The sequence below is a fragment of the Monocercomonoides exilis genome, assembly GCF_001643675.1.
Source record: "Monocercomonoides exilis strain PA203 chromosome Unknown scaffold29-1213020, whole genome shotgun sequence".
NCBI lineage: Eukaryota > Preaxostyla > Oxymonadida > Polymastigidae > Monocercomonoides > Monocercomonoides exilis.
In genome coordinates, this window is record NW_027150574.1 from 310496 (window position 1) to 328150 (window position 17655).

At 36.1% G+C, this 17655-nt stretch overlaps 2 protein-coding genes across 2 annotated transcripts; one reads left to right on the forward strand and one right to left on the reverse strand.

The window, feature by feature from the left end:
* Positions 1–18: 18 nt before the first annotated feature.
* Positions 19–6335, forward strand: MONOS_11086 (Homotypic fusion and vacuole protein sorting (HOPS) complex component Vps16A). The gene is made up of 17 exons (XM_067863590.1): positions 19–264; positions 328–386; positions 446–509; positions 559–642; positions 694–811; positions 868–1016; positions 1182–1283; positions 1517–1713; positions 1924–2221; positions 2443–2739; positions 3158–3301; positions 3613–3721; positions 4025–4305; positions 4545–4619; positions 4739–4898; positions 5158–5461; positions 5605–6335. Exons 1-17 carry the CDS (start codon positions 28–30, stop codon positions 5765–5767), a joined length of 2841 nt encoding a protein of 946 aa, XP_067725322.1. The 5' UTR covers positions 19–27; the 3' UTR covers positions 5768–6335.
* Positions 6336–10654: 4319 nt separating this feature from the next.
* MONOS_11087fu11088 (uncharacterized protein) lies at positions 10655–16567 on the reverse strand (the record flags this gene model as incomplete). Its single annotated transcript, XM_067863591.1, has 1 exon — positions 10655–16567. The coding sequence occupies one exon, from the start codon at positions 16565–16567 to the stop codon at positions 10655–10657; it is 5913 nt and encodes a 1970-aa protein (XP_067725323.1).
* Positions 16568–17655: the final 1088 nt, after the last annotated feature.

The window sequence follows — 17655 nt, forward strand, 5'->3', positions numbered from 1 at the left end:
AAATAAAATGTTATAGTCAAGGATCAGATGGATAGCTTTACAACAGATTTTCAGCTTGATCGTTACCAATTTCAGCAACGCGGTCCCACTCCTGTACACTACACATCAAAAGATCCAGCTGAGTACGAAGTAAAAAGTTGTCCTGCTGCAGGATGCTACACTGTTCGAAAAGCATGGACAATGTTTGACCCAGAACTCCCACATACATTGAAAACTTTCACTGGATCGGGGCAACGAATTGGAAAAATTACGACTCGTGGAACTGTTTGCACCTATTGGATTTTTAAAATTTGGATGATAATTATATTTTTCTTAACAATAATTTAGTGGTCAAAACTTATCCAGTATGGATGGACAGAAGATGAAAAATTGATTGTCATATTCACGTTTGCATTACAAATTAAATCTCAATTAAATCCATTTGTTATTCACAATATTTTTGAAGGGATGGAACAATTCATGTTTATGATGCTTGCTGCAATATAATTCGCGAAGTTACAACGACATGGGTTTGCTTCATTTTTTAGGCAATGTTCGAATATTTTATGTTTAATGCAGATGTTTTCACAAGATAAAAAAGAGGAAGAGGTTGAACTTCCTGGATTGCCTCAGATTATTCTTGGAGGTGCAGATGGAGAAGAAGTTAGAATTTTTTTTGTTTTCCAAAAATTAAAATTGCATTTCTTTGTTCAGTATGTAGTGGCAGCGGAGGTTTTTTCGCATGGGGTGATTTTGCTTTCAAATTTGGGAGGTATTTATGTTGCAGAAAATTTGGAAGGTTATGGTACACCTATAATGAGAGGAAAATACGGTATGTACTTCCTTTATTTTTTTTTAGTGTTAACGGAACATTTCAATTGCTTTTAGACAATCCTGATAATTGGTCAAGTTTGTTTGTCACAGACGGAGATGATGCTCAAGAAACTGTTGTACTTTTTGTTGGAGGAAACGACGGCTCAATTGTGATGTACAGTTTTCTTAGCAACAACGCTGATGAAGGAAAAAAAGAAATTATTGTTTGCAAAATTATTTTACTCAGTTTTTTTTAAATGAACAAAAATGCTATGAAACTGAAAACGAAATAACAAAAATTCTTTTCTTTTCTTTTCTTTTCTTTTCTTTTCTTTTCTTTTCTTTTCTTTTCTTTTCTTTTCTTTAACTTTTCTTTTCAACAATGTCAGACATTCACTCGAAGCAGCGGCACACCTCTTGGAGCAGTGAAGAACATTGCGCTTTCTTCTGACAAAAAAATGTGCGCTGTTCAATTTGATGATGGATCAATTGTATGGAATCTCTTTTTTTTTCTTTTTGAATATTTATTTTTTATTTATTTAAATTTTTGTTTTGATTATAAATGACTTTTTAACTTTCTTTCAACGCATTACTTCAAACTGCCTATTTGAAACATTCACTTTGATTCTTCATCTTAATTTCGTCTTTATAAATTAAATAATTCTCATTTAATAATTATAATAATTGTTATTATTATACCAATAATTTCCACCACAATTCCCAGCGTATTTTCTACACCGAAGCCTTCTCAGCAACTGGCCGTCCTCCTTTTTCAATTGTATTGGAGATGGAAAGCGAGCGGCCTGCAGACGCGCTTGTGTGGTGCTGCAACGAAACACTCTGTTTGCTCTACAAAAACGGAGTGGACGGAGAAAGCAGCGCTTGCATCATCATCACGACGCCTGCGGGGAGAACATACAGGTTTGGTCTTCTTTTTGTGTGGTTGTGTTTTTCGTATGTGTGTATTAATTTTGTTTGTTTTGTTTATATTATTTATTGTAATATTCCTGTGCAATATCTTTTCATCCTACCTTTTATTTCTTCTCTCTTTAATCCCTCCATCCCCCTCTCCCAATTCCAAATCTCTTATTCCCTCTTCCCCTCTTCCTCTCTTCCCCTTTCTTCCCCCAGCCGCCTTTTCGAATGCGTGCTTGGAATCTCCCAAGAAATAGATGGCGTTCGAGTCTTTTGTGACGAAGGCGTCTTGTTCATTGGCCTTGTCCCGGGCCCTCTCCAGTCTGTTTTCATGGCCACAACACACTCCCCCGCGGCTGTCCTGCTGAAGGCGTCGAACGAGATGATGGACGAGAAAGAGGACGCCTCTCTTTCTTTGCGGTCGATCGAGGGGGAACTGGCATTGGCGTGCGATGTCTGCATCAGAGCAGCGGTGAATGCGGTGGACTCGCCAACACAGTATCAGTTGTTGAAGGTTTGTATATTATACACATTTTTCTTTTTTTTCTTCTATTCTTTCTTTTATTTTATATTTCTTTCTTTTATGAACTTATTTTTTATTTGGACTTGTACTTCTATTTGCTTGCCTGATTAATGTTCTTTGTTTTTCACTTTAATGGAATTTATAAAATTAAAAAAAAAATAACTTGCTCTTCTCTTCTTCCTTCCTCCCTTCCTTCCTCCCTTCTCTACCAGGCTGCCTCTTTAGGCCTCCGCTATCTTCCCCCTTCTATCGTCTCCAGCCTTCCCCCCGGTTTCGGCGGGTACCGTCGTTTTCCCCTGCGCTGTGCCCTGAGAGAGATCAGGCTGATGAACTCGCTCCGAAGCGAGCCGGCAAACATGCCTGTGACAGCTGTGCAATTTCGCCATGTGTCGCTGAGCGTGCTAGTGAAGAGGCTCTGCAGCCGGAGGCAGTTTTATGCGGCGCTGCAGCTGGCGACGCTGGGAAACCTGCCGCTGGATAACATCGTGGAGAGCTGGGCGGCGGTGAAGGTGTGTGGTGAATGAAGGAGTGAATAAGAGAGTGAGTGAGTGAAAGTGTGTGTATAGAATGAATGAATGAATGAATGAATGAAGGGAGGGAGGGAGGGAGGAAGAGAGGAAGAGAGGAAGAGAAATGATGTTTGAATGATTGGATGCTTTTGTGATTGAAGTTAACGTTTTCTTTGTAACTGTGTATCTTTTCCCTCCTCTTTTTCTTATCTGTTAATGGAGCTTTTTAAAGTGAGAGAATTTTTGAATGAATGTGTTGCAAAGTGAAACAACTTTTCTTTCCGATGTATTATTCCAATATGATAACATTCTGCTAATTTGATTTCTTTCTTTTTTTTCTTTCTTTTTTCTTTTCTTTTTTCTTTTCTTTTTTCTTTTCTTTTTTTCTTTTCTTTTCTTCTTTTTTCCCCCCTTTCAGTTGGAGACAAACCGAGATCCAATACAAACAGACTCGTTGTGTTCAACAGTGATTCGAATGGTGAAGAAGTATGCACCAAATGCGCAGATGCTGTCTGTTGTGGAGAAAATGATTGTGCTTGGCAGGATGGATGTGGTTGAACAGGTTAGAATTTCTTTATCTTTCTCTCTCTCTCTCTCTTTTCTATTTCTTTTTTCAATTTCTTTTTCTTTTCTTTTTCTTTTTATTCCTTTTGCTCTTTTTAATGACATGTTTTTTGATTGGATTTTGCTTCTATTGCAACATTCTTGTTATTGGTTGTTTTATTTACAATAACATCCATTTTTTTATTCTGAATTTATGTTATTTTCGTATTTCGAAATGAAAATGCTCATTTTATACCTCTTAACTTTCTAACAAATTATTTATTTCCCCTTGCATTTAACAACACAAACAACTTATCTGTTTATTTTTAGCTTGTCAATGCACTTCATCCTTCTCCTGCTCTTGTCCAACTGCTAACAGACAACGAGTTGTTCGAACTTGCTCTGAGAAGAGCCATAAATTGCTCTGCAATTGAAGCAAGTTTGTTACTTCTCTTTCACATTTTCCCCCCAGTTACAGAAATGAATTTTGCATTTAATCTGAAATTTCGTTGTTTTTTTTTTTTCTTCTTCATTGTTTCGTTTTCTTCTTCCATTCCGTTTTTTTCTTCATTTTATATTCATTCTTTCAATAAACACTTTTTCCTTTTCACTTCTCTCTCTCTTTCTCTCTCTCTTCCCTCTCATTCTCTCTCATTCTCTCTCTTTTTCTCTATTTCTTTTTCTTTCTTTCTTTCTTTCTTTCTCAATGCAACCTCAACCCCACCCCTCTTCCCATCCTCAGTCCAACAGATCATCTCCATCCTCGCCCACACTGTCCTCTCTGTCTGCCGCTCTGAATCTGCCTCACTCGACCCGGAAGAACTCGAAAGCAGCCCTCCTTCTGCTTTAAACGGCTTCATCCGCCTTGTCCATTCGTTTCTCAGCTGCGAGCCGCTGTTTGTGTCAACGTTGATGAGCGCTTCCACACCAGCGTTTCTGATTACTATCAGTGCGGATGCGTTCAATGATGTGATGCCGAATATAAGGGCGGTGGCGAATATCAATGGGGCAGCGAAGAAGTTGGTTTGTGAGAAATTATTTTTTTCTTTTTTCTTTTTTTGTTTTATTTTGTTTTCTTTCTGTTTTATTAATAAATTAATTTATTTATTTTCTCATTTTTCTCTAATCTTATCTTTTCTTCTTTCTTTCATTTTTATTTTTTTGCCTTATTCATATTAACATTCATTGGTTCTTTGCGTGCTTTTGCGCATTTTCATTAACAACAATGAAAATTGAATGAAACTACCATTTTTTCCCTTTAGACAAAAGACGGATATTCCAGACTGATTGAACGCTCGAGAGATGCTTTTCGCGAAGTCAGTCCATTTTTCTCTTATGTATGAAGTTTTAAACAGAATTGTCCTTAATATTTATTTATTTATTTATTTATTTATATTCTCTTTTATTTCAACAAACATAAACTTTCAACCTATTTTATTTTTAACAATCAACACAGAAAATCGGTGAGTCTTTGGATCTTCTCGATGCCCAGGCAATGCTGGATGAGCGATATCGAGACGATTTTTCGTCCATTCACGGACTGACTGAAATTCTGACTGAATCGAAATATGCTCCGATATTTCCTGTTGACACAGAAAAAGGCGACAGGCCAGGAGGTTTGAGGGAGGAAGGGTGGAAAGAAAAAAGTGATTGAAATTGGTGGGAGAACTAATGGAATTTATTTATATTTTTATTTGTTTATAGATTTATCTACAGCGCGTTTGATGAACATTATTTTCTTCATTGATAAAATTCTTATTTTTTGTTTTTGCTTCTGCAAAATAATTTTTTTTTGAATGCTTATTTGGTCTCTCTCTTTAACCCAATCACATGTCAAATGAATATTCCCCCACCACCTGCTTTGTTTTATTAAAGTCTTCTATGGCTTGTCAGTAAACGAGACGCTAGAGCTCTTACTTCTTCTGGATGAAATTGATGTTGCAAAGGAATTCGCCTCTCTATTCAGTGCTGCGCAGCTGTTTGACTCGCTTTTCTTGCAGCGGTGCATTGTGAAAAATCAGTGGGATACTGTTGAGAAACATGTCAAAGAGTCGCGTATGAGGGCTGAGCTGGCTGTGCAGATGATCATGTCCTCGGGCCATCTGGACAAGGCCGTTCCGCTTGTGCCGCTGATAAGCAATGATATTCACAAGTACCACTATTACACGATAATCGGGAGGTTTGTAAAGAAAAAATAATTTTTTTTTTTTTTTTTTTTTTTTTTTTTTTTTGGTTTCATTAAAAGGAAAATTCGGAATTATTATTATTATTATTTTGTATATATATTTTATTCAAATTAAATTTTCCTCATTTAATACACAGGGCTATCTCAAAGATGAAACAAACAAATGCACTGTCCGAATCTGAGAAGCAATGCAAAGAAGCATTATTGAAAATGAAGACATCAGAAACGAAGATAATACGTGAAATGTTTGAAGGGACTGTAGAAGAGCAGTGGCTCGAATCTGTTATTGCAGGAGAATGAAAAATACAAAAAAATAATTATTTTTTATTTATTTGTTTTGTGTTTTTTTAAAACTTTTTTTTGTTGAAAGATAGAAATTAAAACAAATGATATATTCTGAAAAAAAAAAAGAAAGAGAAAGAAAAAAACTAAAGGACTTGCGTTTTTCGACATATGGGTACGATATGGGAATTTTCAAAATTCATTATAACTTATTTATTGGGTCAGTAATTTGTTACATCCACTTTTTTTATCGGTACCTAAAATTTGTGGTTCTCCAGAGCACTTTTCGAAAAAAATAAATAATAGAAAACTTCAAAGACATAATAATAAGTTATTCCTGTAGATATTTTTTCGTTTTTAATTTTTTGTGAAGAGATCTGGTGTTTTTTGTTTTATTTTTCTGATCAAAGACTTGCTCATATTTTCACGAGCTTTTTGTTTTGAGATTTTTGAGTGTTGTTATTGTTATTGAACATAACTTCTTTATAATTTTGGTTATTTTTTGTATTTTAACTCTTCGTTTTTTATTATTTTTTCCATTTCACTAAATATCAACAAATCAAAGAATTCACGTGTTCAAACGAGATATTTCATTATTCTTGAAGTTTAAATATGAAAACTGTTAACATATAAAGATATTCAAAAAGATGAAAATCCTTAATTTTTTATGATCGTAATTTTTTTGCATTAATTCTTGTTTTTTTGTTTTTTTGTTTCATTTCTTTCAAATCACATTATTTTATTTCAAAATTTTGGTGATGCACATATAAATATGTTTTATAACTATGTTTCAACTAATAAAAACATTACAACTCAAATCAAAAAATAAAATCTTCAATTTATCGTAATAAAGTGACATGGAAAAAATAATAAAAAACGAAGAGTTAAAATACAAAAAATAACCAAAATTATAAAGAAGTTATGTTCAATAACAATAACAACACTCAAAAATCTCAAAACAAAAAGCTCGTGAAAATATGAGCAAGTCTTTGATCAGAAAAATAAAACAAAAAAAGCAAGATCTCTTCACAAAAAATTAAAAACGAAAAAATATCTACAGGAATAACTTATTATTATGTCTTTGAAGTTTTCTATTATTTATTTTTTTCGAAAAGTGCTCTGGAGAACCACAAATTTTAGGTACCGATTATTTTTTGGTATACCGATAAATTATTGACACTTTATCCTTCAAATGATTATTAATCATCATTATTCATGATAAAACAGTCAAAACAGGATATAATCACATCTTTTGTAATCAACATCGTTTTATGTCTAATTTTTCGATGTGTTTATATTTTTGGACTAAATTTCATTCATTTTTCGTCGAAAATAATTACAGGGCTAAATATTAAAAATCACTTTTTGTTTGTCATGGATTCATTACTTTTCAAAAACAACTTTCTGATAAAAAATTTCAATTTCTGATTTTTCCAAATTATGTTCAAATAAGTGTGAATAACATTATAAAACAAGGAAATATGTTATTTCTATTAATAAATGTGTTTTTGTGAAGAATTTCCAAAAATGGAAAAATTGACCCAAAAATTATGTTTTTATAAATTTGAAGTTTGGTGCAAAACCCGCAAACTTGACATTATTCTTCGAAGAACTCGTCTTCATTCACAAACATGAATGAAGACGAGTACTTCGAAGAAAAATGTCAAGTGCGCAGGTTTTTGTAGATGTTCGGGTTTATGCACACACTATTATTTTTTTTATTTTTCTGTTTAAAGTCACATCGTTTGTAATCATAATCGGATATTATCACAAAAAGACGTTCAAAAACCGATGTGATTATTCCCGATTCAGATAGTGATCATCGAAAATGTATGTGGTTTATTTTAAAAAAAAGCCTTTCATTTTCTGATATTTTTTCTTCTTCTGTCTCGAGCCCTGACAATTCTTCCTCAGTTTCTTCATCTCCCAAAATATAATCAATTTGAGAAATATCTGAATCTTCATCTTCGACTTCCTCTTCATCAAGATCTTTTGCTGGCTTTTTCACTGCTTTTTCCTTCACAATAGTTGGTGAAATATCTTGGAATATATTTATCAATGAAGTTTCAACCAGAAACATTGCCAAATGATCTGCAATCAAAGATTTTATCACTTCACGCTGAGAGAATTATTTGCGCAATGTTCCACACAAGCCCTCTATCGTATTGGTGAATGCACCTGAAACATAATCAACAAAATTTCTTTTATGGCAACAGTTTCATGAATGTAATCGTATTAATCCAAAGTGGAGTATGCTTTTCACTCGTTGCTCATAATTGTTGATCGGAGCCGGATTGTTTCTAAAACGATAGGAATAAAAGTTTCCCTCTTTCCGTTAGGCACAACTTTCGCAAAACGAGAACCAGCTCCCCCTCCCTCCAACCTCTAAACCACACCAAATATCCAAATTTGTTCCTTTCTTATATTTTCTAATATTTTCTTCTCCTCCACACACTCTCATCTATTTCAGCCACTTTCCCTTTTCCTCCTATTGGGTTTTGATGTGAATTCCAAATTTCCATTCAGGAAACTCTGACGATGCTGAACCCAAACACGACTGTTTTCCAATCCACTCTCAGCATTTTCGAAATGAACTTTATATTTGCACCTTCCCAATACCACGAAATGATTCTTAAAACCTTCCCCAATCCTAATTTATTCCCAGAGAAAATTGTTTCATCATATACAGACCTCTTTCTATTGCATTTTGAACAGTACCTATATCTGTAAAACTTTTCACATTTAAGAATAATCATGTTTTCTTCTTCAACAAATACTAATTTTGGCTTCTTTTTTCAAACATCTGCGAAAACCCACCTCCAAGCTCCTTCATCATCTTTCAAAACAATATCCAGCTGAAATGGCTTGATATCAAAAAATCCTGCATTGTTATTTCAAATGTCAATATTGACCACAACATATTGCAACTTGAAAATGACCTTTTTCTTGAAAATAATGAAATAACAAACTATGGATTTCCGATGATTTGTTTTACAAATGATGATTATTTGTTATCATTTTGAGGACAAATATTTATATTTTAATAATTTCTGAAAACTCCCATATTATTCCCATACACACATGATAATTATTATCTTGTTCAATTTTTGTTCGTAAATGATGAATTTCAATTATCGATTTCCATAATACAACCTTTACAAAAGTCCAGTATTTTGTTTGAATTATTTCCAGCAACTGTATTATTTTTTTCTTATGCATTCAGTTCAATGCAATCCAAAACTCATTATCTCATTAAAAACAAAGAAAAATTCTTCAGCCTTTCTTTTTATTCACAAATTAAGTGAAATAATAAAGTTCCAAAAATGCAAATATTATTTTTATTTGAAAATTGCGTTTGATGAGAATAAAAAAGTTGAAATCTGACAGCAAACAATTCAGTTTTAGTTGAAGTTTTCTGTTTGCCCATGTTCATGGCAAGTTCAAAAAGAATTTTCGCGAAACGAAAGAAAAAGAAAACTTTTCGATGAAATATCATTTTGAAATAATTTTTTAGAAAAGGTGAAATCACAAAAGTCTAAGTTTGACAATCATCATTTTCAATTCCTTGCTTCATTTTTTTCTCCTTATCAAAAAATGAGGTTAAGACTCAAAATCTTTTTTTGAATCATTCGTTGGCATTCAATTGTGTTCGTAGTGAACTATTCTTCAATCGTCAATAACTTGAACACATTTCTGATTATCAACGTAAATAGTTTCTCGTTTTGAAAAGCGAAATGTTGAATATTATTTCTTAGTGGAAATAAATGAGATTTTGAATAATCGAACATATATTCAAATAAATGTGAATCCATCTCTTCTCAAAAAATTTGTTTCGAATGATATAATTCTTTTCATTGATAAAACATGTTGAAATGATTTTTAAAAAAGAGCAATAAAAATCAACTGATAATAACATCTTGCTTTTCAGATAAGAGGCATTTGTATATCAGAACCTCAACCAACTATTTCCTTTTCAATCGCCATCATAAATCTGTGAGCCTTGAAAGGGAAAGAAAAGAGGAAACAAACACATTTCTCAATCTCCTTCCCCTCCAAACCCCAAAATCGATGAACACATCTTCAAGGTGATTAGAATTGATTTTAAACGAAAACATCAGAAATTAATAGAAAATGTTCAAAGAAAAACATTCATTCGAAACAATGCAATGACAAAAAAATCTCAGGACAGCAGCCAACATCACATCATCATCAAATTATGCTTTGACAAACAGTGCAGCATAAACTCGTCCTTATGAAAAACGAAAACGAAAACAAAAACAAAAAATTAACCTCCTCAATACAAATGTGAATTAAAAATCCATCTCAATCGAAACAAAGTTGCTGAGCATTCTTTTCTCCTCTCCAAGCCACATGCTGCCAATGCTTCAATTGAAAGCATACTCGCAGCTGTATGCCCATGAACTCATTCGAAAAACGTTGTTGTATGTATATAAATATAAATATAACAAAGAAGAAGAAGAAGAAAAATGTCTGAAGTAATCAACAAAAAATAAAGATTGCGAAACTCAAACATCTATGTAAGATATGTGCCTATTCAAAAAAAGACTATTTATCACACGCACTCCAACCTTCATTGAAGCACTTTTCAAACAAACAATAAAAAAGATGTGAAATTCTCAACAAATCAAACACACAAAAAAAACATATATAAACACTCAAAAATCACAAAAATCTGAAAAAACTTTAAATTAACGAAAAACAAAATACAATGTGAAAGCAAAAGCAATCAATGAAAATATCTCTTTCATTTTTATATTTCTCAAATTCATTCCTACATAAATTAGGATCTGCAAACGCGCTTTTCATCTCAGTGCATTCTCATTCATCATTCTCACACCTTTTTCTCTTTGTTTTGTTCATTTCCCCTTTCATCTCACTTTTTTCTCAATTGCATTCCCCTTCATTCCCTTTGTTGTCATCATTCTCATCCCCCTCTTCTCTTCGTGTTTCTACCACATCCACTGCATCTGAAATCGTCATCACCAATGCATCCTTCGGGAAGTGCGAAATCAGCTCCCGTTTCACTTCCACAAGCGTTATCCTCCTCGAAGCCTCCTGCTCCACACACCCCTTCACAACACTCCAAAGCGACGACCCCTCTGCACCAGCCATGTTCGGCATCTCAAACATCCCAATCTTCTCCCCTGCCACCTCTGCCTCGTAATCACCAAACGGAATCTGGAGTGTCAGACACTCCCACAGCATCATCCCGATTGAAAAGGCAACTGACTCCTTTGTTGCTCCCATCTTCTTGCTGATCAATAGTTCTGGCGCCTTCCATCTCAGACACTCTTTCTTGAAGGCATCCTCATCCTCAAAAGCCCATGAGGGCAGAGGATCATCATCGTCATCATCACTGGCAGACGTTGCAACTGTTGACGAAGAGATGGATGATGAATCTGAATCATTAGACAATAAGTCAGAATGCATCACAATGCAGATCACCATGTGCTCTGAGAATAGCACGATGTGAGGACTCAGACTGGCTAGTGATTGAAGTGGGTTGTCCATTTCATCAAAGGAGTGGAGCGCAAGATTAGCCACCCAGAACAGGATCTGAGCAGCTGTTTGCTCCCTTTCCTTCAAACTCCCAATAGCCATTTCTTTCTTCTCGTTCTTTCCATGAAGCAACATGAACAGCGAATCCCTCAAGTCCACAATCAGCTTCTCATGTGGCGAAGAACAGGCCATTGCATCCACCAGATTCGACATCGAAAAAGTGGTTGGGCACATATCTTCCCCTCGAACAAATGTGGATTCTGTGTCTGATGTGTCTGTGGTCGAAGTGGATGAGGTGGATGGTGATGGTGTTCGCTTTCTCGATTTATCATCGTCTTCCTCATCAACCTTCTCCAGCATCCATTGAGGGATCTTATCTGAATCCCTTCCCAAAATATATTCAGTTGATCCACTCTCAGAAAGAAGATGCTCCGAAGATTCTGAATGCTCCATATTAGTCTCATACACTCTCTTCTTTATCCTCTCTTCGTTCTTCTTTTCTGCCTCTCTCTCAGCTCTTCTCCACTGCTCTTCTGGCGACATCTCCATCGTTACCATCTCAATCAGCTTTGGATCTTTTTTGATGTTATCATTCACAATCTCTCTCAGATCTTCAGCTTCGTTTTTCACCTTTCTCCATCGAACAGCCAGAACAACAGATACAATCAGAACAATCATTAGAGTAACTGCCATGATTATAACAATTAGCAACCAATTAGATTTTCCTTCATTTCCTCCTTCAACAAGTTTTTCATCTCCATCCACCTTTGCTTTGCTTGCATTCTTCAGAATGAATGATTGAGTTGATGAAGAAGATTCAGTATTCCCAAATAAAATATGAACACTCACTTCGATTTCATTTTCACAACTGCTGATGAGATCCTTTCCCACACTTCCTTCAACTTCTCTTTCTGATAAAAATCCATTTGAATCAAAATCGTGTTTTTCAATCTCTTTCTCTTCTCCTTTCCGCTTCACAACTGCGAATGACAAGTTGCATGGAACAAGAAGCATTCCTTTGAATGTCAGCTTCATTCTGTCTGTCTCTTCTTTTGCTTCAACACTCTCCAGAACAGGAATGAAGAATGATGAATCTCTCTCAGAAACAATTCCTTCAAAGCTGCACTTATCATTCAACATCCAAAGTGATGAATTTGGGAAAACTCCATCTCCTCCTTTCAAACTCATCACATTCAATGTTCCTGAATCTGAACAGATGATATTTCTTCTCAATGACGAATATCCTTCAATTGAGGTATTGCTATTCAAAAATTCTCCTTTCTCAATTATCACATTTCCTCCACTCATTGTTATTCCCCCCTCAGCTGAATTCGAAATTGTTGTATCTTTCATCATCACAGAACTCTTCACAACATCCACAAGAGATCCATCCCATGTGCACATCTCTTCTTCCTCATTGAAAGTCTGTTCATTTCTTTCCTTTGAATTCCCATCAAAAATGCAATTGTCCATTTTCATATCTGTGCAATCCTCCAATTTCATCAATTTCCCTTTTGTAGTCTTTGAACTGATTCCACCCATTGAGCAATTTGCTAATTGCATCGTCTTTTTCATTGTCAAGCAAAATATCAACGATTTTCCATTTTCTTTAACCGAAATATTTTCTGTATTGAAATCTTTAATTGTTAGTTGTCCACATTCGTTTATATCGAACAGAGATTTTGAAACTGTTGAATTGCAAATCGATAATAAATAAATAACTGATGGAAGAGAAGATGAAAGATGCAATGCAGATTCATGGAAAATGAAATTTGACATTGTGCATCCATCAAGTTGCAATTCTCCTTTTTCCATTTTGATAATGTGAAATGGAATGTTTGCATATTCTATATTTCCTTTTCCAGCCGATTGTTTTGAAGCGAATGAACAATTCATGATTTCAAGAATCCCTCCCTCGGGTGACATAAATGATTCATGTGAAGAGATGAAATTTGAACCAAATACAAAACTCACTCTCAGCATTGAGACTGTTCCTGCTGTTGTTATCAACGCCTCTTTTGATCTTGTAATCTCTGATTTTACTTCAACATCACATAAACCTCTGTTCCTCGAACTCAAATTCATTTCCTTCAAATCTATCTCTTCGTATATCATACTCTCTTCAACAATGAACAACTGACGAACAGGTTTTGAGATCATATGCTTCAGACCATGAACAATCGAATAACAAGGAAACGCATCACTTCCACATCCCAATGTGTCATGGCCACCAGTCGATACAGACACAACCATCCACTTCAAAGAAACAAGAAAAACTCGAAGATCGATTTCTTTATATTTTCCATCTTCCCCAACAAATGCATTTCCATCATCCTTGAATCCTGAGTAATCAAATGCAAATCGCTCTATTTTCACACTGTTCACAAGATTCCCACTCTTCACAAACACGTTCTTCCCAACTGTTGCCCTGCACCCAGAAAATGATATTGAAGAAAGTTGAAATGCATCTTCATTCATACTGCAATCCAGATATATTCCTCCTCCTTTTCCTCCAGAACTTGTATCTTCGCTCACACAACAGCTGGAGATGGTGGTGTTGCTAACAGAAAATGTGTTAATAGAGGCAGATGATACGAATGAGATGCACCCGCCATAGGTGGCAGTCTGTTGGTTTTGTGGAGCTGAGGTGATGTTTGCCATGGTGCAGTTTGTGATGGCGAGGGAGAGGGCACGGGAGGTGGCAGAGGAGAGGACACAGCTGGTGGGAGTGGCAGTGGAGGTGATGTCGGTGATGTTGGAGGAGTTGAGGGTGAGGGGAGCTGTGAGGGAGGTGAGGTGGAAGATGCTGTGGCTGTTGAGGGTGAGTTGGGTGATTGCTGTGTGGTTGAGGGCGAGGGAGCCAGCAGTGAGGAAGAAGAGGGGTGTGGTGATTGATGATGAAGATGAGGCTGTTCCGGTGATGGTGGTTGTGTTGAGGTTGAGGGAAGGGGAGTTTTGGGAGAGGTGGAAGAGGATGGGGGTGATGGGATTTGTGGAGTTGTGGGCGATGGCGAGGGCAGAGACTGTGAGGGAGCCCTGGGTCTGTTGGAAGAGGGCAGGCGAGGCAGATGGATCTGGTGAAGAAGATGCAGATGAAAATAATGAAAATGATGAAAATGATGATGATGACTGTGATGATTGTGAATGTGAGTTTGGTGGTTGAGGAATGCCACTGGAGGCAATGGTGGTGGCATCTGTTCCATTTCCAGTGATTATTGTATTTGGGGCACGGAATGTGAGAGTCTTTGTGGGAGTGAAGGTGGAGACGAGAAGAGAGAGGGAGGCATCACTGAAGGGAGCAATACATCCAAGAGCATACTCCACTGTGGCACATGGGCTTTGCTGTGTTTTGCCGCAGGCATCGACATCACTTCCACTGTTGGCAACGATTTTGTTCTGGTCAATGATTGGAAGCCAACTGTTGTACATCGCATTATCTGCAGTTCCTGCATTCCACACTCTTTTTGATGCTGTTGTTGAGCCACATTGCTGGAATGGGGATTGGGTTATGCTGCCATTGAAGAACGCATCGTTTCCTCTTCCATTTGTTGCTGTGTTGCCATCAAAGAAGCAGAAAGTGATGAATTTTTCACTATTCATCCAGGAATAAGTTGCTGTACAACATAGAGCAGCTCCTCCATAATCGGAAGAAGCTATCAATTTATTGTTTATGAACTGGCAGTCATTGATTAAAAATTGCTCTGGTTTATTTTGTGGAGGATAACGAAATGTTAAAGAACCAGCAGCATCACCACCAGTATTTGCAATACATTTGCATTTTGAAAACAGGAATTGACCGTTTGATGGAAAGTCAACAATGTCAAAATACCACCCAGTTCCAATGCTTTTTGTTATTGAACAATTTTCAACATTATTTTCAGAATATATCCAAACAGAATGAGATTGAGGGGCATACGTTACAACAGCACCTCCACGCAAAGCTTGACAGCTGGTGAAGTTAAGTTTTGTGAGGTTGATGGAAAACAAGCAATTACAACATAACGCTCCACCATTGTATCCATCCAAGGTCGAACAATTGTTGAACAAGCACGAAGTGATTGAGAGATTAGCATTCACGCAGGCAACATCAAGTGCACCTCCATGATCACCTCCACCATTTGAATTTTCCCATATGCACCATTCAAATAGATAGCTATTCAAATCAGAAAAGGACAATCTACTTAATTCTTTTCTTTGAGTTTCGGATCCAATATATTCAACGGGATCATTTGGTGAAAATCGTGTTTGGTGGAGGAAAGAGGTGTTGAATGCAGAGAGGGAAGTGGCAGGGCTGTTGAGGTTGGGGAGGATGGCTCCATCGATGGGGTTGTGGGTGTGGATGAAGATGGTTGAGTGGATGGAAAGAGATGAGTGAAGAGAGAAAGAGGGGATTGCATTGGTGTTGGTGAAAGTGGAAGAGGAAGAAGAAGAAGAGGTTGTTGAGGTGAATGAATTGAGTGAGTGAGAAGGAAGGGATGGAAGTGATAGAGGGGATTGAGGAGATGAGATGTTGGAGAAGAGGGTGTTCGAGAGATGGAGATAGAGGTGGATTTGGAGGTGGGGATGGGATTGGTAATGGTTATGGAGAGGGGAAGGGGAAGAGGAAATCGAAGGGGAAGGTAAAGGAGAAGGGGAAGAAAAAGAAGAGGATGACGATGAAGATAAGAAAGATGAAGGAGAAGGGGATGGGGAAGAGAGGGAAGAAGGAGAAAAAAGGAAAGGCTGGATGAGGGAGATGAAGGAGGAGAATGAGGAGTGGGAGATGGAGAAGGAGGCAGGGATTGGGGAGTGGGCGTCTGGGAGGAGATTGTTTGGGGTGGAGAAGAGGGGGAAGGAGAGGATGGCAGGTTGGTGGGTGATGAGGGAGAAGTTTGTGAGGGCGAGGGAGGAATGGGCAGAGAGGAAGAGTGAAGATTTTGTTGCTGGGTGGATTTTGCAAGTGGAGGAGTAGATGGTTGCAGCTGAGTGGTGTTGGGCAGCGAGGAGTGGACAACCGGTGAAAGGGATGATGTTGAGATGGGTCACACACAAGGAGGTGTTGATGATATTCAGACTTGTTTGAATACAGCAAATGCGATTGTTAGATGGTTTTATAACTTTCTCCAATGGACTGTTAAAAATATATCTGTTATTGTCATTTCCATGTGCAATGTTGATCATGCATTTCTGCATCTCCTTGTTCCATTTTTGATGCATTTGTCTTTCAGCAATGCCTTCACCATTATAGCAGTTAACAACAACCATTAGAAATGCAACCATATTGATTGCAGCGTTCATACTGGAACAGCATCTCGTCATTGAGGTTGATGTAGGAGAAAAACTCAAATTAAAAAAAAAACTTGCGCCCAATATAATTTTTCAAGTTTCATTTTTTGGAATCTTTCTGTTTCTGTCAAAAACCAAAGATATTTGAAAAGTCATAAATTAATCTAAGCCTTTGCGACAGACCGACATTTTCCAAAGTGTTCGACAAGTTGACCGACAATGCAAAATATTTCTATTTATATTAATTTCATTTTCATTTCATTTATTCGTTTTTTCTTATCATGGTATCTCAATATTTTGATTTATTAATAGAAAAACAAACAAATCAACAATTATCTGTTTTTGATGGAAATGAATAATTTTTAACATTTTGCTATTAAGAAATTGATTTTTCATGGTTTCGAAATTAAAAAATTATCATTAGTCCATGAAAAATGACTTATTGTCCTTTTTTTAACATTAGATTTTATATTTTTCCCTTGTTTCAAAAATTCATTTTTTCGACAAAGATCAGTCGGTCGAATAGATCAGTCGGTCGAATAGATCAGTCGGTCGAACAGATCAGTCGGTCGAACGGAAATATTGATTATTTCATAGATATCATGAATCAATTGACAACATATGAGGATTTTTTAAGGAGCTTGCCTTTGGAATTACAAAACAGTGCAAAATCAAAAGAAATCGTTTGAATTTAACATTAGACAAAATTTGACAGAAACTTTTTTATTTCATTTTTTTTTACAAAAGAGTGCTGCATTAAGCAAAAAAATAGAAGAGCTAAAAAAAAGTGATTGTTCATTTGTTGAGTTGGAATGTTCAAAATCAACTATTTTTGGAAAATGTTTGATATTTTCAAGTTTTGATCAAAAATTATATCATTTCATTTGTTTTGATTATTATCAAGTTTACAGGCACCCTAATAACACTGGAGAAGACATAGGAAAAGTTCACTTTGAAATTCAAAAAAATTCAGTTTGGATAGCTTACACACCTGTGAAAAATGATGGAACGTTGAAAAAAGATGGACATATTTATTATTTGTGTCCAAACAGCAAAGAAGGAGTTAATTGTGGAGTTTCCGGAAGAAAAGGATGTGATCGAATAATTAATCATCAATGTCC